Source organism: Epinephelus lanceolatus, chromosome 22 (genome assembly GCF_041903045.1).
Source record: "Epinephelus lanceolatus isolate andai-2023 chromosome 22, ASM4190304v1, whole genome shotgun sequence".
Lineage (NCBI taxonomy): Eukaryota > Metazoa > Chordata > Actinopteri > Perciformes > Serranidae > Epinephelus > Epinephelus lanceolatus.
Genome location: NC_135755.1, coordinates 20472809 through 20488395, shown reverse-complemented (window position 1 = coordinate 20488395; position 15587 = coordinate 20472809). Strand labels below are relative to the sequence as shown.

Sequence of the window (15587 nt, the reverse complement as noted above, 5' to 3'; positions counted from 1 at the left end):
ACTTCTATCTTTGCATTCATCAAATGGCATCTCAGGATTTTTGCCTTGATACGCAGTGAGCTAGACAAGTGGCCTTATCTCAGCTTTTTTCCAGACTCTTGATGGAGCCCTGCTGCTTTTAAAGGTCAGAGGGCAAAAAGGGTCACAAGTCAGGGTCAGAAGACAATCTCTAAAGTGTGTGTTTGTGTGTGTAAAAAGGGTTAGAGTGGCAGTTCAGTGACCGAGGAAGAAATTCCAGATGCTGCGGAATTTTCTCTTTACTGGGAATTTTGTGTGTGTCAGTAAGAGGAGAGGTCATGAGAACAGCGGAAAACACACACTCACAAACACACTTCCCAACTTCCTTTTACATACTTGAACCTATTCCCAAATCTTTACAGATAGCAGTGACTCTATTTTATCAATTCCATCTTCAATTTAGGATCTTGACCCTTGAACACAACAATTAAACTCTGGACTTCTTTCTTTACAGCAAACGCAACATCTCTTAGTACCAAGAAACTGTGACTCGCCCAGAAATTCCTTCTCTCAAGAAAGAAAAGGCCTCAGGAGCAACATGAACTCCACAGAACACTAACACCTTCCTCTAAAGAAACAACAGAAATGAAATACTTCTCAGACCGCGAGCCATTAATGGGGCTTTCACACCTTGAGTTTGGATTGTTCAGGCTGATCTATAGTGGAAAAGTTTATGTTGTCACAATTACAGGCAATCTAGGGCTCGTAAATGAGACACATGGATTCATAAGTACACCGTGTTTTGGAGATTCTGGTGATGAATTTGGAGGTTTAAAATTAACGCTAATGGCAGCCCCTGTAACTCTTGCAAAACATTAATGTCAAAACATCAGTTGAAACACAATGAACAGCTGAATAAAGAAGTCTATGGCTGCCAATATAATAATTGCTGAATAGTGTGTGTGCATGTTGTGTGACAAATGAAAATCCAAAATTAAAATAACATTTTTAATTTCATGCTGTAAAAAAAAATGTCTAAAAAATATTTAAGCGAATTTTGAATGAAAATAAAATGGAAATGGCCATTTTTATGGTGAGTTTAATAATGACAGAGGTTTTCAAAATTGGGCACTTAAAAAAATGTTGACATCTGTGTTTTTTTTAGCATATATTTGTTATATTCTGAAAAGATGGCACCTTTAAAAGTATGCTGAATTAGCTATTGGCATTTCCTGCTTGCAGTGCAAATTCAATGTACAGACAGCTATTGCTATCTCTGGATTACTTTGATACTGAAGAAAACTTTATCAAGTTCTGATGGTACAAGGTATCCTGACATAATAAAAACTTTAATTTTCACAATAAATGATTGAAAAGAACATTATTTAAATTTAAGTGCAGCAGTTAAGTGCCAATTTGAAGTTTAGGCTACATATTATACGCAACTTTAAAGTGCAAATGAAATATAAATTTTACATAAAATTTTGTTATCAATATGCAAGTTCCATTTACATTTTTATTTTGGCAGTAATTATGTATTTTCAAAATTGGATTTTAAATTCTAACTGTGAATTCTGTCATACATTATTCACAAATGCAAAATAAAATTTGATTAAATTATTACATTTTATTATTGGCAAACTGGCACTGACTTCCATAAATATCAGCGTTTGTCCTCACTTTGTTTTGCGAGGCTTCCCTTCCGGCTGTCAAATACCGACGTTTTGTCTCAGTGAAAACCTTGAACCTTGCGTTTCGGGGTCATTTCCTGTTTCTGTTCTGACTACTATCTTAATAAGTCTGCAACAGACAGGATGGAGACTTGCATTTCATTTATTTGGTTTCGGCAAAGTTGAAATCTGGCATTACTCTCATCTTGAACCAAATAAAAAAATGAGTCTTTTGAGTGTTTAGTTGCAAAAAAAATCCCAATTAAAATCAAAGTAAAGGAAACTGTAACAAGAGGGGGTAAAATGAGACTCAGTGTTATATGACAGGACATTAGAAACAACAGTTTTTTCTTTAAATTGTCTTCTCAGGTGTAAAACGTGTTAAATTCCCTTTGTCACAATGTATTAAGAGTGATTTTTCAGCCTCAAGAAAACTGAGACACGGCTTAGTTTACAGTGACCCAGTCAGTGGACCGACACGCTCACTGCCTTCGTGGTAAACAAGTTTGTGACAACACGAGCTGTTTGTTTTGCAGTCTGTGACATGTTAATTCTGAACAGCATCCTGGGTAGAGGTCATGTTAACCATGAGCTCCGTCCAAAACGCAGAGAAGAGCTTAGCCTGCAGAAACCTCCATTCAGTCTCACATCTTTATCCATCTGAAGACGACAAAGTTAAAATGCTTCAGTCACCACAGAACAGCTTCAGTTCCCAAACTTTAAAGTCCTCCATATCGAGACCTCTTCCATTTTTCTTCAGCCTTCCATCAGCAAAGGAGCAGAATCTTTTTATCTCCATGGAAGCTCTCTTATCTTGATGTTTTTAGTTTCATCCTACGATCAGAGAGTTGTTGAGGACTTGACTTTGGAGGAGAGGACCTGCCTGAACCTCCTCTTCAGCTCCTGCATGTTGGGAGATTTGGGTCTGGCCAGGTGGAGGCCTCCTCTTCGTTTCTCCCCGTTGCCTCCTCCCAATGCCCGGATCACCTGAAACACAGACGACACAGTGACTCGCTGAAATAAAGCCAGACCTGGGACCAAGTTTACTTTGCTCAAACAGCCAAACACACACTTGATAAGACCTGTCTTTGTATATTTTTTTTTCTACTTTACTCTTAATTTAATGTATTTCTAATTTATGTCTGTAGTTGTTTTTTGTGGCGGCACAGTGGTTAGCATTGATGCTCCACAGCAAGAGGGTTCCTGGTTCAAACCCAGGGTGGGAGATTCAAACCCTGGGGTAGGGTTATTTTTGGACAACACATCCATCACATCCAGTGACAACAATTTCAGTCATTTTAAGTCATGTTTTGGGGCACCTGATGAATATACCTCCAATTTTGAACCCTCCTTTTTGCTCTGTTTTTGGTCTCCTCCATCTCCTGAGGGAAATATGCGGCTCTTTAGCCACCAAATGCTTCGTTTGTTCACCAGCTTTGTGTATCTTCTGCTTGATGCTAAGGAGGTCGTGTAACAGTTGGCTTATCAGACCTTTTTTTGCTGCAAACAGCTGCCTGCAGCGGTTGGATACCAGAGTTGAGCTGAAAGATGCTAAACAGCTGAGGGGGACTGCACAGTCTTGTTCTATTGTTAATAAAAACATATTGACTGCAATTTCAAAGCGCCTAATCACTTAAATGATGTTCGACATTCAACAGAACTTAGGTTTAAAAATCTGCTCTCTTGAGCACCAGAAAAGGAAACAGTCTAAACACACTCTGATGTAATGAGCCTCTGGGCAAAAACTCTGTAATGCCCCACCAGAAAAACAAATATACAGAACAGACCAATGTGGGCTGGTATAGCTCCGTCTGACCAAAAGACAAACATGGTATTTCTGTATTCTTTTGGTGACTCTGGGCATCAGTGGGAAATATCCTGTAATCATGGTTCCCACAGGAAGTTATAATCCATTAAAGTTTCCTGGATTTAAAGTGAATAAGATCCTGATATGTGCCTATAAATGCCTTCATGAGAAAACGAATAAGCTACAACTGCCTATTCTCATCCTTAACTGGCAGATTAACAAACCAATAAATAGACAACAACATCAAAAGGTCCCACCTCCTGACAGAGATGTAGAAAGGCGGTGTGCACTCCCTCGTGGTTCTCTCTTGCCGAGGCCTCAAAGTAAACTCCTCCTGTGAGAAGAAGCAGTTCTCAGATCAGTTTTATCTTCCGGATAACACTCGGCATTCCTTGTTCATTAGGCAGCATGAAAGATATAGTTTACATGGAGACAGATGTGTGTGTTATAATTGGGCGGTGCATTCAGAGCTCTTTTACAAATTGCCTATTGTGGGAAATTCTGTCTTCTGTCCGAGCTCCATTTGCAGCGCTGTGATCAAGTTTCTGTATGAAAACAAAGCATCTGCAACCATTGGAATTTCATGGAGTTCAATGAAGGTAAGGTAAAGACAGACAACTAGTGCTCAAAACACCTAATTTTAGGGCCCTGAAACGCATCTCATGTTATAAAGAATTTAACTTGAAAAGTACAAATTATCGTGGTCTTTAATTTTTGTCAAAACAATAAGAGAAGAAGAACGAGGAGGAGGAGGAGGAGGAGGAGGAGGATGCCCCACCTAGTGAAGCTGCTAACGTCTCGCCTTCGTCCGCTGGCACCTGTCGGGCTCTGAGCAGGTCGCTCTTGTTGCCAACCTGCAGCAGATTACAGATTACAGGATAGATTAGATTGGGATGGGGATTAGGGTTAGTAGGTGTTATTGTCTGTTCTAGATTACATCACAGCATGTTGTACTTTTACAAACGGGATGTCTCATCCCACTGACCAGTATGACAGGAATGTTTCCAGAGGGGTGTATACGTCTGACGTGTTGGTACAGCGGCTGGATAGTCCGGTAGCTGTTGTGGTCCGTGATGGAGAAAACCAGCACGTAACCGTCTGCCCAGTAGATTGACCTGGAAGTGCAGCTGTGGTACAGTTATTACGGGATATTACTTTATTAGTTTAATTCATATTTAGGTAAATAAGTCTGACCTGTTGATCTGCTCCTGGCAGTACAGACCCTCAGCATCATCCTGAGAAAATAAAACAGAACAATGTAGAAGTGTATAAAATATCAAAGAGTTTAAAGAAGTATTTCGCTGGTGGAAAGATGGTCTTTTCATAAAACTGGACGGTTCTATGCAGTTGAAATTGGTGCTATACAACCTGAGAAAAGACTAAAAGTGCTGTGGTGTTTGCTTTTGCTCAACAGATAGAAAAGCTACAACTACTAGAATAACAGTAACAGAATTTTGGTTTATATTTGATCGGCACTGCTAAGTTTTACTGTTTAACCTAATTTTTTTCAGCCTCCATTTTTCACAATACAGTAAACAGTATGGCGCCCACTTCCTGTTCACAAACTCTTATATTACAGCTGAACAGGGCACTAAAATATGTTTCTGGAAATATTTTAGGCAAGAACACGGTAACAAAATCTTGGTTTAAATTTGATCAGCACTTCCGAGTTTACAGTTTGGTCTGAGTCTGAGAGAGACAAAGAGGGGTGGATCTCTCTCTCGATCCACCTCTATAGATCCTTTTGCTGTTAGGAAACAGTATGACTTTTTTGGTGGGTGAGGCTTAGCTGGAGGCAAAACGATTCTCCACAGACATTAGCCAGTCCTAGCTAGCAAGTTGTCTTGGTTTGTTTTACACAATGGAGGAAGATGACGCGAGTGGTACTTTCAGAAATATTCATTCTGAGTGCTGGCACAAACTGGACCGTTCATAAATTCAGAGCGCTGTCGGAATGTACTGTTCGGTTATCCAGAGCACCGCAATGTGTGATTAACTTAACCATTTGTTAGATAATGCTCTGTTTCTTTGATCAACAGGACACTCATTTTAGTGTAGAGCACCAGACTGAATTTACAAATGGATACATACATGGATAAATACAGGACCAGACTGGCCGACCCGTATGCTCTCACTCAGTGGATGGATGATGTGAGAGGAAGCTTTGTGGTTGACTTCAATCTTACAAAGGAAATCGATACTTGAATGGTTTCTTCCAGTTTGTTTTACTATTGAAGCTAATGTTAGCTAATGCGCTGAAAAGCTAGCATTACAGAGAAATCCAACATTCCTCTTAATACCTCCCCAGTTTCTGATGAGGTGGACATGATAACCCTTAATACACATAACGTTATTCATCCCTACAACAGGAAATACTTTTTCCCTAAGCTGATATGAAGCGTGCGCTGCACATGTGAGCATTTTTGATGATCGCCTCCGTCCAGTCCTTTCGTCTTATCACATTTAAAAATAGTTGTCTTTGTTTTTGTTGACGGGCGGTATGGTTAACAATAAAAGGTTTTGAGCCATGACTCCTTCTATTCTGGCTCCCAATAACACAACAAGACGACATTTTAAGACTCCTATGTAGCCTACAGCCCTGTGGTGGAGAGTCGTGTTTTGCCTCCAGCAAATAAATTACGTCATCATGATGTCAGCCCTAAAAGGATCTATACTCTTTGTGTCTGAGCATACAAAAATTAGGAAGTACAATCAGTAGTTCGAGCATCTGTAGTTTGAGCAACAGCTATGATTTTATGTAACAAATAAACTGATTGATTAATTGATTGGATGATGTGAATGAGCAGGGAGATCTAGGCCCTGGCAAGGTTGAGGGAATTCCAAAAACTAAAGATATTAAACCAACAGTGATATAAAACAGAGAAAAGCAGCAAATTCTCACATTTGAGAAGCTGCAGCAAACAAATGTTTGCCTTTTTTACTTTAATAAGTAACTTTAAATATCAATTAAGTTACCTGTCAGTCGTCTACAGTAATAGTTTCTTATCAGTTGAATGAAATGCTTTGAAGATACTGCATTGTTGAGAATGGAAACTGGCTGAAGTGGCTTCTTATTTTAAAACACTTCCTCATTCCTCTGAGTTACAGCAGCAGCAAGAGATAGTGGAAACTGCTCAGCAGAAAACCATCTGTCATTTTGTTTAACTGCTTTAAAATTACTTTCAGTGGCGAAGCAGGAAGTGGTGTGATGTTTGGTGCGTTCCCAGTGAGATCCCAGTGGATTAATGGATGTATAGAGTCTCCGAGTGCGACACCAGACATTAGACCAGACCAGATAATCTTTTCCTAACTGCAACCAACAGGTTTTTGATACCTTAACTTGAAAAACGACAGCTAAAGTGTCCCTAATTATCCAGAATCATTTAGATGCATCATCCTGAGCAGCTTAAAGTCAGTTAGCAGGTGGTGATTTTACTAAAAAGGCACATTGCCAAGACAAATGGCTGTTTATGGACACACACCAGCTGGTTCAGAGTTTGAACTTATGACTCCCAACCCACCAGACCACCCAGCTGGCAGTTCAGCAACAACTAGACTTCAGGTTGGGCGACTCCTTACACACACTGGGTCCAAAACACATTATCTGTAATTAAGAGTTGAAGATGAGTTCAGTTTTCTGTCTGAAAATCCCCTTAAAGAATCCTTCAGAAGCTCAGTAACTTCTCGACCTCTCTGCCTCCACACACCAATTATTTCTGTCTAATCTCTAGAAGCTGGTCACCATCAGCCTCCATCCTGCCAGTAGGGACTTCCTCACCCTCTGTTATCTTCCCCCGCTGGAGGAAATGAGCAGCTCTGAGGCCTGGTTTTGTAAACAGACTGGCGGTGTGGAGCAGGGTGAGCCATGTGGCACGTTGCACTCATTATATTCAAAGACATGGTCCCAAGATCTCTTCCTCTCACTTCAAATACATTCCTGAAATTGCTTTTGAGATAAAGTGGCAGTTTTTTTAACATCTTTAATGAGCTGAACTTTTAGGTAGAACGTTAAACAATGACATCGAACAAAGACTTTTTCACCATTTTAACACCATTTGTTAATAAAGATAAAATGTAAATGCAAAATTTATGCTTGACTTGTGATATGGAGTCAGCCAATTACTAAAAATAGAGTCTCGGAACCCCTCTGCCTTCGGCCTGACAATGATGAGCCTCTGGGGACGAGGGTCAATATTTTGGGCTGTAGCCAGTGGATAAATGAGCTGAGACTTCCTCCTCTGTATGCCAATCGTTGGGGCTAATCTCTGTCTATTAACAGATATATGCATATGACCATGGGTGCAGATCTGATGACAAGTTTGGGGGGGACACAATCATTTGTGATTTTTTTTTAATTGCACGCGTGCAAATCATGCCCACAGAGCGCTTGAGATTGCCAGCATATTTCACGATTTCATAGAGGCTCATCACCATCACCAAGTCATTCAAAAAGCACTACAAAGAGAATCATATGCTTACCTTTACTGTTTATTTCTCTTAAACAGCCAGTAGTACATGGAACCAGCCATCACCCTCCTTTTCACTGCTTCGCTGTTAGTTAATGCTACTTCTAGTTTCAGGGTCTCAGGCATGTTATGTCCACTCACGTTCTCATCTCTCACCTCTCACGGATTCCCATTTCTCCTCATCATCTTCCCTTTCTCCCAGTATATAGGACTACTGTATACATTTGTTCAGTTTCAATCATTTAAGCTATTTAGAATTTGGGGGGACAATTTGTGTTTTTCGGAATTTGGGGGGGACATGTCTCCCCCGTCCCCCCCGGGATCTGCACCCATGCATATGACTGCAGATACATTTTAAAAAACTAAAAAGCCAAGCTGTCACCAGATGACAGCCAGTTAATTCATAGATTGCATTTTGGCCCATGTGTTCCGCCTCTCCACAGCTCCAATACCAAAATCCTTTCCTGTTGTCAATAGATACCACATGCATATGCAGATATCTGTTTCTAGAGATTACTAAGAATAGAAATATACCACATTTTAATGGTGAACGCATCTTAAAGATAATGTTTTGTTTGGATGTTTGTGCCACAGTTGGTGTGTTTCCATCCACTTCTTTTCATTAGCATTTTCAGTATTGCGCATAAATAACTTGATGGGAAACGATGAATAAAGTCTTGAAATGAAGTTGGCGTTTCGATAAAGGGTAAATGCAGCTAAGTGCAAGGGAAACAGATTCAGCTTATAAATAACGTACCGTCATTGCATCGGCCACTGCAAGCAGCAGAAATCTTCCAAACACACATAGCTGTAATATTACTTGTAATATATCTATTATTATACATCCATCGTTTTCCTTTGTTTGACGTTTGACTGATGCTGTTTTATTATCTCGTTGTGCCCTCTTCATCTGCAGGCTACTGACCAGAGAATTAGCGCCACCTACTGCTTATCATAATGAACCAACTTCCAATATTTGGTTAAAATTTGTGCTACATTTGATTGGAAACCCAACTAGTGCCACCCACAATCAGTGTTGGGCTAGTTACTATCAAAATGTAATATATTCCATATTACTAGTTACCTTCATTTGAAAGTAATAAGTTACTTTACAAGGTAAAAAAAGAACTGGAGGCCAGCTCCCTATACCCGCTACTTTCAGGCAGTCTTAGGACGCAAAAGCAGAACAGGAAACATTGTACGTCGTTATATTAATGGAAACACAATGAACACGATAACACACAGTGCTGCACCGGCACCCTTCTATGATGAAGTCTGTAGTGACATGACAACACACATCAACCTTCGGGCGATGTTTTTTCTGGTAGTGTACTGGTGGAAGTGGAGCGGTGTGGATGAATGAAAAATGAAAAATCAACAGTTTATTTTGGGTAGTAACGCGTTACGTCACACTGTAACTGTAATTGTATTCCCCGAAATTATGTTGGTAATTCGGACAGGCAGAAGGTACTTGCTGTAGCTCTGGTTGAGGGTGAGAGGCTGTCAGTAAATAGTTTGTTGGGCACAGGGAAACAGAGATCTGTGTGGGTACATGAGACCCTAATAAAGAGGGTGTATCATGGGGAGTACCACCAGTTGGTCCAGGAGCTTCTCCGTGATGGCCGTTTCTAGGCATATTTTAGGATGACTCAGGGGCAGTTTGACAACCTGTTGTCTATCGCCAGGCCGTATAGCTCTGGGTATCCAGCAACCACTACCACCAGTTTCTCCTCCATTGTTTACCAGCTGTTAACTGGTTGTCATGACCATCACAGAAGGCCAGCTGCCTCTCAAATCATCTGATTGGACAATGGGAAAAAAAGATGATGAAAAATATATGACATGGGATGTTTTTCCGCTCTAAGTTGAAGTTTTTTCAACTCGAGGGGTTCAGAGCCGGCAAAAACGCCAGGCACCTCGAGTGCAGAAACCCAAGGCGTGTCACAACGCAAAAACCACGAGCAAAAAGTTTCATTCTTATTAAAAACAATTACAAAAAAGCACCTCCAGCTGCTGAAACGCTTTCTTTGTGATCAGGGCCTCAGGGTGTTGGAGTTGAATGAAGCGAACATAGGTGGTGCTAGAAGCTTGGTAGTAACATATATAGTGGTATAGTGGCAACACACAGAGCTAGCTAGAGATATTAGCTAACGAGCTAACTGCCATCACACTAGCCTAGGGTTCTATGTTTCCCGGGTTCTATGTTCCCCACTTAACCCTGCAAAAAAGCTTCTATGTTCCCTGCTTACACAAAAAGGGTTCTATGTTTCCCGCTTGGTTGAGCGGTTGAACCTGGGAAACATAGAACCTTTTTTGTGTAAGCAGGGAACATAGAACCTTTTTTGCAGGGTTAAGTGGGGAACATAGAACCTGGGAAACATAGATATGCTCCCAAATAAACATGGATGGCGTAAACTACTACCTGAAAGCTACATAGTGTTCCCTGGAAGGTCAGCTCTGTAAAAACCGTTTGGTTGAAGCAGAGAAGATTTGAAATTGACCAAACTGAAATCTATGCGAAAGCCGATGATGATGATTCCACTGAAATGAATTGATTTTACTCTGAAGTTTCAAAAGCTGATGCGATAAATGGGCTGCTGACTGTCTAAAATCATATTAGCTGAAATGATATCTGGTGTTACTGATCATCCACCAACAAATCAGGTAAATCACACACATAAATCTAACTTGTGCACACTGACAGACACAACTCGAGAGAAAAGAAAAGGTTTTATGCTAAAAAGCAAATTCTTTCAGAGCTAACCTTTTCAAACTCTTGCATAGTCCCATGGTGCACACAAACTCTAGGTCTAATTAAATCACCAAACAATTTCAAATGCCTGTTGTTGGCCTGCCATTCCTCAGTGTTGAGACCACAACCGTCTTAGTCATCCCGCAAGGAAGTTAACACTGTGACCCTAAACCTATTACGCTTTTCTTCCTCTCTGTCATTATTTCCTTGTGCAGTTGTTGACTAACAACACACTGAGGACAACATTTTGTTAGGGAAGGAACATTTTGGCACAGTTGTTAAATGATGTTTGAGCAGCTCAGTACAAAAACAACACAGTAATGAGCTCTCAGCATCAAACATGTTGCCAAGGATAAAGAATTAAGAATCTTGTGAGAATTTCAACTGAATTTTCTGCTTCAAGATAGATGCCAATTGAAGAAGAAGAAAAGGATGCAGTTGTCTTAAGTCTTCTACAAAGAGAAATCAATGGACTCCTGTCATAATTTATGCGACAAATGTGTTTCCATCACCAGTGTGGCACATCACGTCTCCATTAACTGAAGCAACAACCAGCTCAAGCTGAGGTTGTTTACACTCAGCTGTGTCCATCCAGACGTTCTGTTCCTAATGCACATTAAAACTCTGGGATGGAAACATGGCTGCCGTCTCTCTGCCTCCATCAGTTACCTGGAGAGCGACACAGGGAGTATCCTGGATCTGAAGCGACACTTCCTCCCCATCCAGTGTGACCTTTCTGGAGTAGAGTGCTCCTGTGGAGAATGAAAGCGACAGGATGAATGAATGGACGGATGAATGGATCAATAGTGGGGACTTCTGCAGAGGGAAATCAGTCACTAAGTGCATTTGTTGCTGCTGCTTATTTTGCCAAATGTTTCTCGTTTTATTGCAGACAAGATGGGCTGGAACTCACCAGTGTTTGCTTCATAGTCTCCGATGAACCTCTTGGTCAGAAACCTGACGATCAAAGCTGAAAAGGAATCAAAACTCTGCATGAAGTACAAAATCAGTATCTGCTGTTTCATCTTAAACTTCTTGTACTTGGAATAAAAAACATGTATAAGAACCCCCCCTAACCTGCTGCAACCTACTGACCTATATTACACTTAAACATTTGCAGGTGTTGCAATAACTTCTCTTTTCTGTGACACACGTTTTTTGACTTTTATAGGAGAGAGACGAGCCAAATAAACAGGCCCAAAGTCTGAAGTAAGAAAATGATTCACCAGTGCTCAGATCTGATGTTGCAATCCCTCATGCATCACCTTTGTACTGGTAAATGATTGTCTCATGTATCTCTTGTTTTTCTCTTGTTTTTCTCGTTTTTTAGGGATTCTGGGTGGACTCCTGCTGACTGTGGGAGGATAGTTTCATTTGAGTTGAAGCTTTTCTTCCCATTAAAGGATCACACCACAGATTGTTCACATTAAAGTGCAGTAATGTCAGAAAGCTCACAAGAGACAGTTCAAAAGAAGAATAGGCAAATTCAGAGCAGCACAGGCCGAGATATCCTCACTTTTAGTTCCTAGTGTGGATCAACCACCAAAAAACCCTGTATCCTACATTTCCCATAATGCAACTTGACAGCACTTTTAATTAAACTCCCTCCCTTCCCTCCCTGTCATGTCTTTCTAATGTTACACCTCCACTTTGAAACTTTCCACTTCAATTTGTTGTCTCCGAGGTCAAACTGACACAACCCTGATGATGTCGCTATGACATCATCAGGGTTGTTTTCTCCGACTGTTAAAAAAAAGCTCCCTCCAGAGACACTGTGTCCACAGGCTGAATAGTACTCCCTGCAATGAGTAAACTAAACCATAAAACTAAAGTACAGCTACAATTACTTAATTTTTTACCATTAAATGAAAAACTATTTGTGTCTAGTTGGACTAAAGTGTTTTATACATGAATGTGTGCGCTCCGTTGTTAAACATTAAGAATTCCCTGAGGTTTATTACCAATTGCAAATCGCTCACTTATCACCATTTGGACAAATTAGCCACTTTTAGTAGGCTAATTTAACTGTTTCTGCACTGTACTGCCTGGTGGCCACCGCCCTTTCTACAACAAGATCTTAATCTCAATGTGATCTTTCTGTTGGTTGCATTCAGTGGTGAAAAGTAACTAAAGATATTTACTTAAGTACTGAGCTTAAGTATAATTTTAAGGTACTTGTAGTTTACTCGAGTATCGTAAAACTACAATTAAAAGACTAGTCCCAATTAAACAGCCAGTCCCTTTTACTGGCCTGATGTGGCTACACATTTTGACAAATAATGCCTGTCTCAATTAGACTCCCGGGGTCTCATTGATAAACAATGCGTACGCACAAAATGAGTCCTGACAGAGGCATACGCCACTTCCTATGCAAAAGTTGTGATCTATAAGAACAAACTTGATGGGAGAAACTTTGACCCATGCTGATGAACATTTTGGAGACAGGAAGGTAGCGATGCAAATGGTGAGGTGGAAGCCTGGTTGTAGAATTTGTTGAATATTTTTTGCCGAACGCCATTTTTGGCTTTTGTCCATATGTATGTTTTTAGTATGGATCCTGTGCTTTGTTTCATAAAGGAGACGCCTGGTCTGGTTGCCAAGCAGTTCATTGTTTTTTGTTTTTTTTACAGAGGTTCTTCAGATGTATAAAAGCAGGTTGTTGGCTACCTCAAATTATGTGTCCATTCCTCGATTACCCTGTAAGTTATTCATTTTCCTTTAGTCCGTATGGGTCCTCAGATTGAAACAATCAAAGGGTTTTTCATGAAAATGAATCCAAGTTGTGAATATTGTTTTAACAGGATTAAATGGTGGTGTGTTGGTATGCTGAGTGGCGAAATCTTCGATAGCCTGGTGTGCTGTCTGTCACAGCTAGATCAAACAAATGATTCATAATTGATATATTATCTGATGCCTTATTTTGTTACTTTATTGTTACAAGTTATATTCATACTGGTTTAAATAAACAATTTGTATCTCCCATCTTTGCTGAGGAACAGGTTTGTATGAAAGGAATTAAAGGCCTGTCCAAAATATAGGCCAGTGATTTAAGCAAATAAAAGCCGGGGCTAATACTTGAAGTTTAATGGTATTTCCATTTACTGTCTCTTTATATCATCCTGAGACTCAAACTTTTTTTTGATATCTGTTTTTAATCTCTCCTAGCAATTTGGGATCAGTATGACCTGATAAGTATTAAAAACTAAACTCTATCAACCATAATTAAGTCCCAATGTCCTCAAACGAGACAATAATAAAGTCCTAATGTCTCCAAACCAGTGCTTCCTATTTAACAGCACCTTAGCTTGTTACTGTTGCTACAATTGGTTCAATTAGTTGCCATATCAAACTAAAAACATTATTAATCATAAATAAACAAGTTTCAACCATAAAACGTGATCAGGTTTTGGACCTTGCCGACTTTTGTGTCGGGATCAGCTGCAGACTGACTTGGCGGAGATGGCTGCCATCTTGTTTTTACACGTATGAGTGTAATGTGCTCTTACTACCACTAGATGGCACAAAAAGTGTCCACGAACGAGGACAGCAGGTCTAAGATAAGTAGAATGAAGTATACGGTCAAGTAAACCCAAAATGTGACGTCTCAAGAAGATATATTATCTGTCACCTAATTTTTAAACAAGTAATAATCATACTGGTTTAAATAAACAATATGTATTTCCCAATCTTTGCTGAGCAACAGGTTTGTGTGAATGGAATTAAATTCCTGTCCCAAATACAGGCCTGTTGATTTCAGTGATTTAAGCAAATAAAAGCCCGGGGCTAATAAGTTTTACAGTGTGTCCATTTCATGTCTCCTTATATAATTCTACTCTACGACATTTCAGAGGGAAATATTATACTGTTTACTCCATTACAATATGTTACTATTACAATTAAGATTTAACACGTGTGCTGCAAATTAAATTACAATACTCTAAAGTGTATAAAATACTTAAAATTAGCTCCACAGCAACATTTACAACTAACACATTAATAATAATAATAATCTATAAGTGTAATGCAGTATGATGATCATAACACTCTGCATTCTGCACACAAGTGCATTTTGCAGATAATATTTTTGCACTTTCATTCATCTAAATTCATGCATACAGGACTTTTAATTGTACTGAAGTATTTTTAAAAAATATATTGTTTTACTTAGGATCTGAATACTTCTTCCACCACTGATTATAATGAATAATTTTCTAACACATAAATGCAAAATGTCGCCCCCTGTCGTTCAGGTTTGGTTGTTCAAACATTTATACTACTTTCCTTCGGTATTCCTCCTCTTATTACACAAATATACTATCACAGTGACATCCATAGCAATAACAAGCTGCATCATGAGGGGGTTCATTTACTGTCACATATTACTGAGATGCATGAAATCCCAAACATCCTGTGCCAACAGTTTAATCCCTACAAACCATCTGTTGCATCACAGTTTCAGATTGTTCGGACACACTTTCCTAACTCAGCTGACTTTTATATTTGTCCCTTCCCCAGCTCTTCCCTCCATCCATACCGGTTTTCCCGACGTTGCTCGCCCCCAGCACCACAATCTTCACCGTCTTGTTGGGCACACAGTCCAGCAGGGGATACTCCGGTATGGGCACCAGCAGAAAGTTGCCAGACCCGGTGCTACTGCTGTTCATGGTTCCCGGTGCAGGGTCACTGGCAGTCAGCCGCATTTAGCTCCCCTCTGCCCTCAGATCAGATCTGCTTTATGTGGGAAAATCACAGTGTCCGGTGAACCCCCGTCCGCCCCGAGGAAAATCACTCCAGTATTCCCATTATGCTCCTGCACAGACAGCAAAGAGAGCTCCTCAGGTATCCTGTTGTTTGCACTTGGTGCTTTATAATTCCTGCATAAAAAAGTACGTTTTCCTTTGAGTTAAAGGTGCAGAATTCCCAAATATTTTCCA

The 15587-nt window shown here is 40.0% G+C and overlaps 1 protein-coding gene across 1 annotated transcript; it reads right to left on the bottom strand.

The window, feature by feature from the left end:
• Positions 1-1775: 1775 nt before the first annotated feature.
• Positions 1776-15587, bottom strand: rasl11a (RAS-like, family 11, member A). Its single transcript, XM_033610422.2, has 8 exons — positions 15188-15587; positions 11567-11623; positions 11323-11405; positions 4630-4670; positions 4421-4550; positions 4214-4289; positions 3693-3769; positions 1776-2615 (listed from the first exon to the last, which is right to left on the bottom strand). Exons 1-8 carry the CDS (start codon positions 15351-15353, stop codon positions 2469-2471), a joined length of 777 nt encoding a protein of 258 aa, XP_033466313.1. The 5' UTR covers positions 15354-15587; the 3' UTR covers positions 1776-2468.

What these genes read in the sequence shown, in the direction of transcription:
- rasl11a (XM_033610422.2), bottom strand. Translation starts at nt 15,353, where the DNA reads ATGCGGCTGACTGCCAGTGACCCTGCACCGGGAACCATGAACAGCAGT. An exon ending in AGACTATGAAGCAAACACTG is followed by an intron (nt 11,406 to 11,566) that starts GTGAGTTCCAGC and finishes CATTCTCCACAG; the next exon opens with GAGCACTCTACTCCAGAAAG. An exon ending in TTCTACATCTCTGTCAGGAG is followed by an intron (nt 2,616 to 3,692) that starts GTGGGACCTTTT and finishes TCTGTGTTTCAG; the next exon opens with GTGATCCGGGCATTGGGAGG.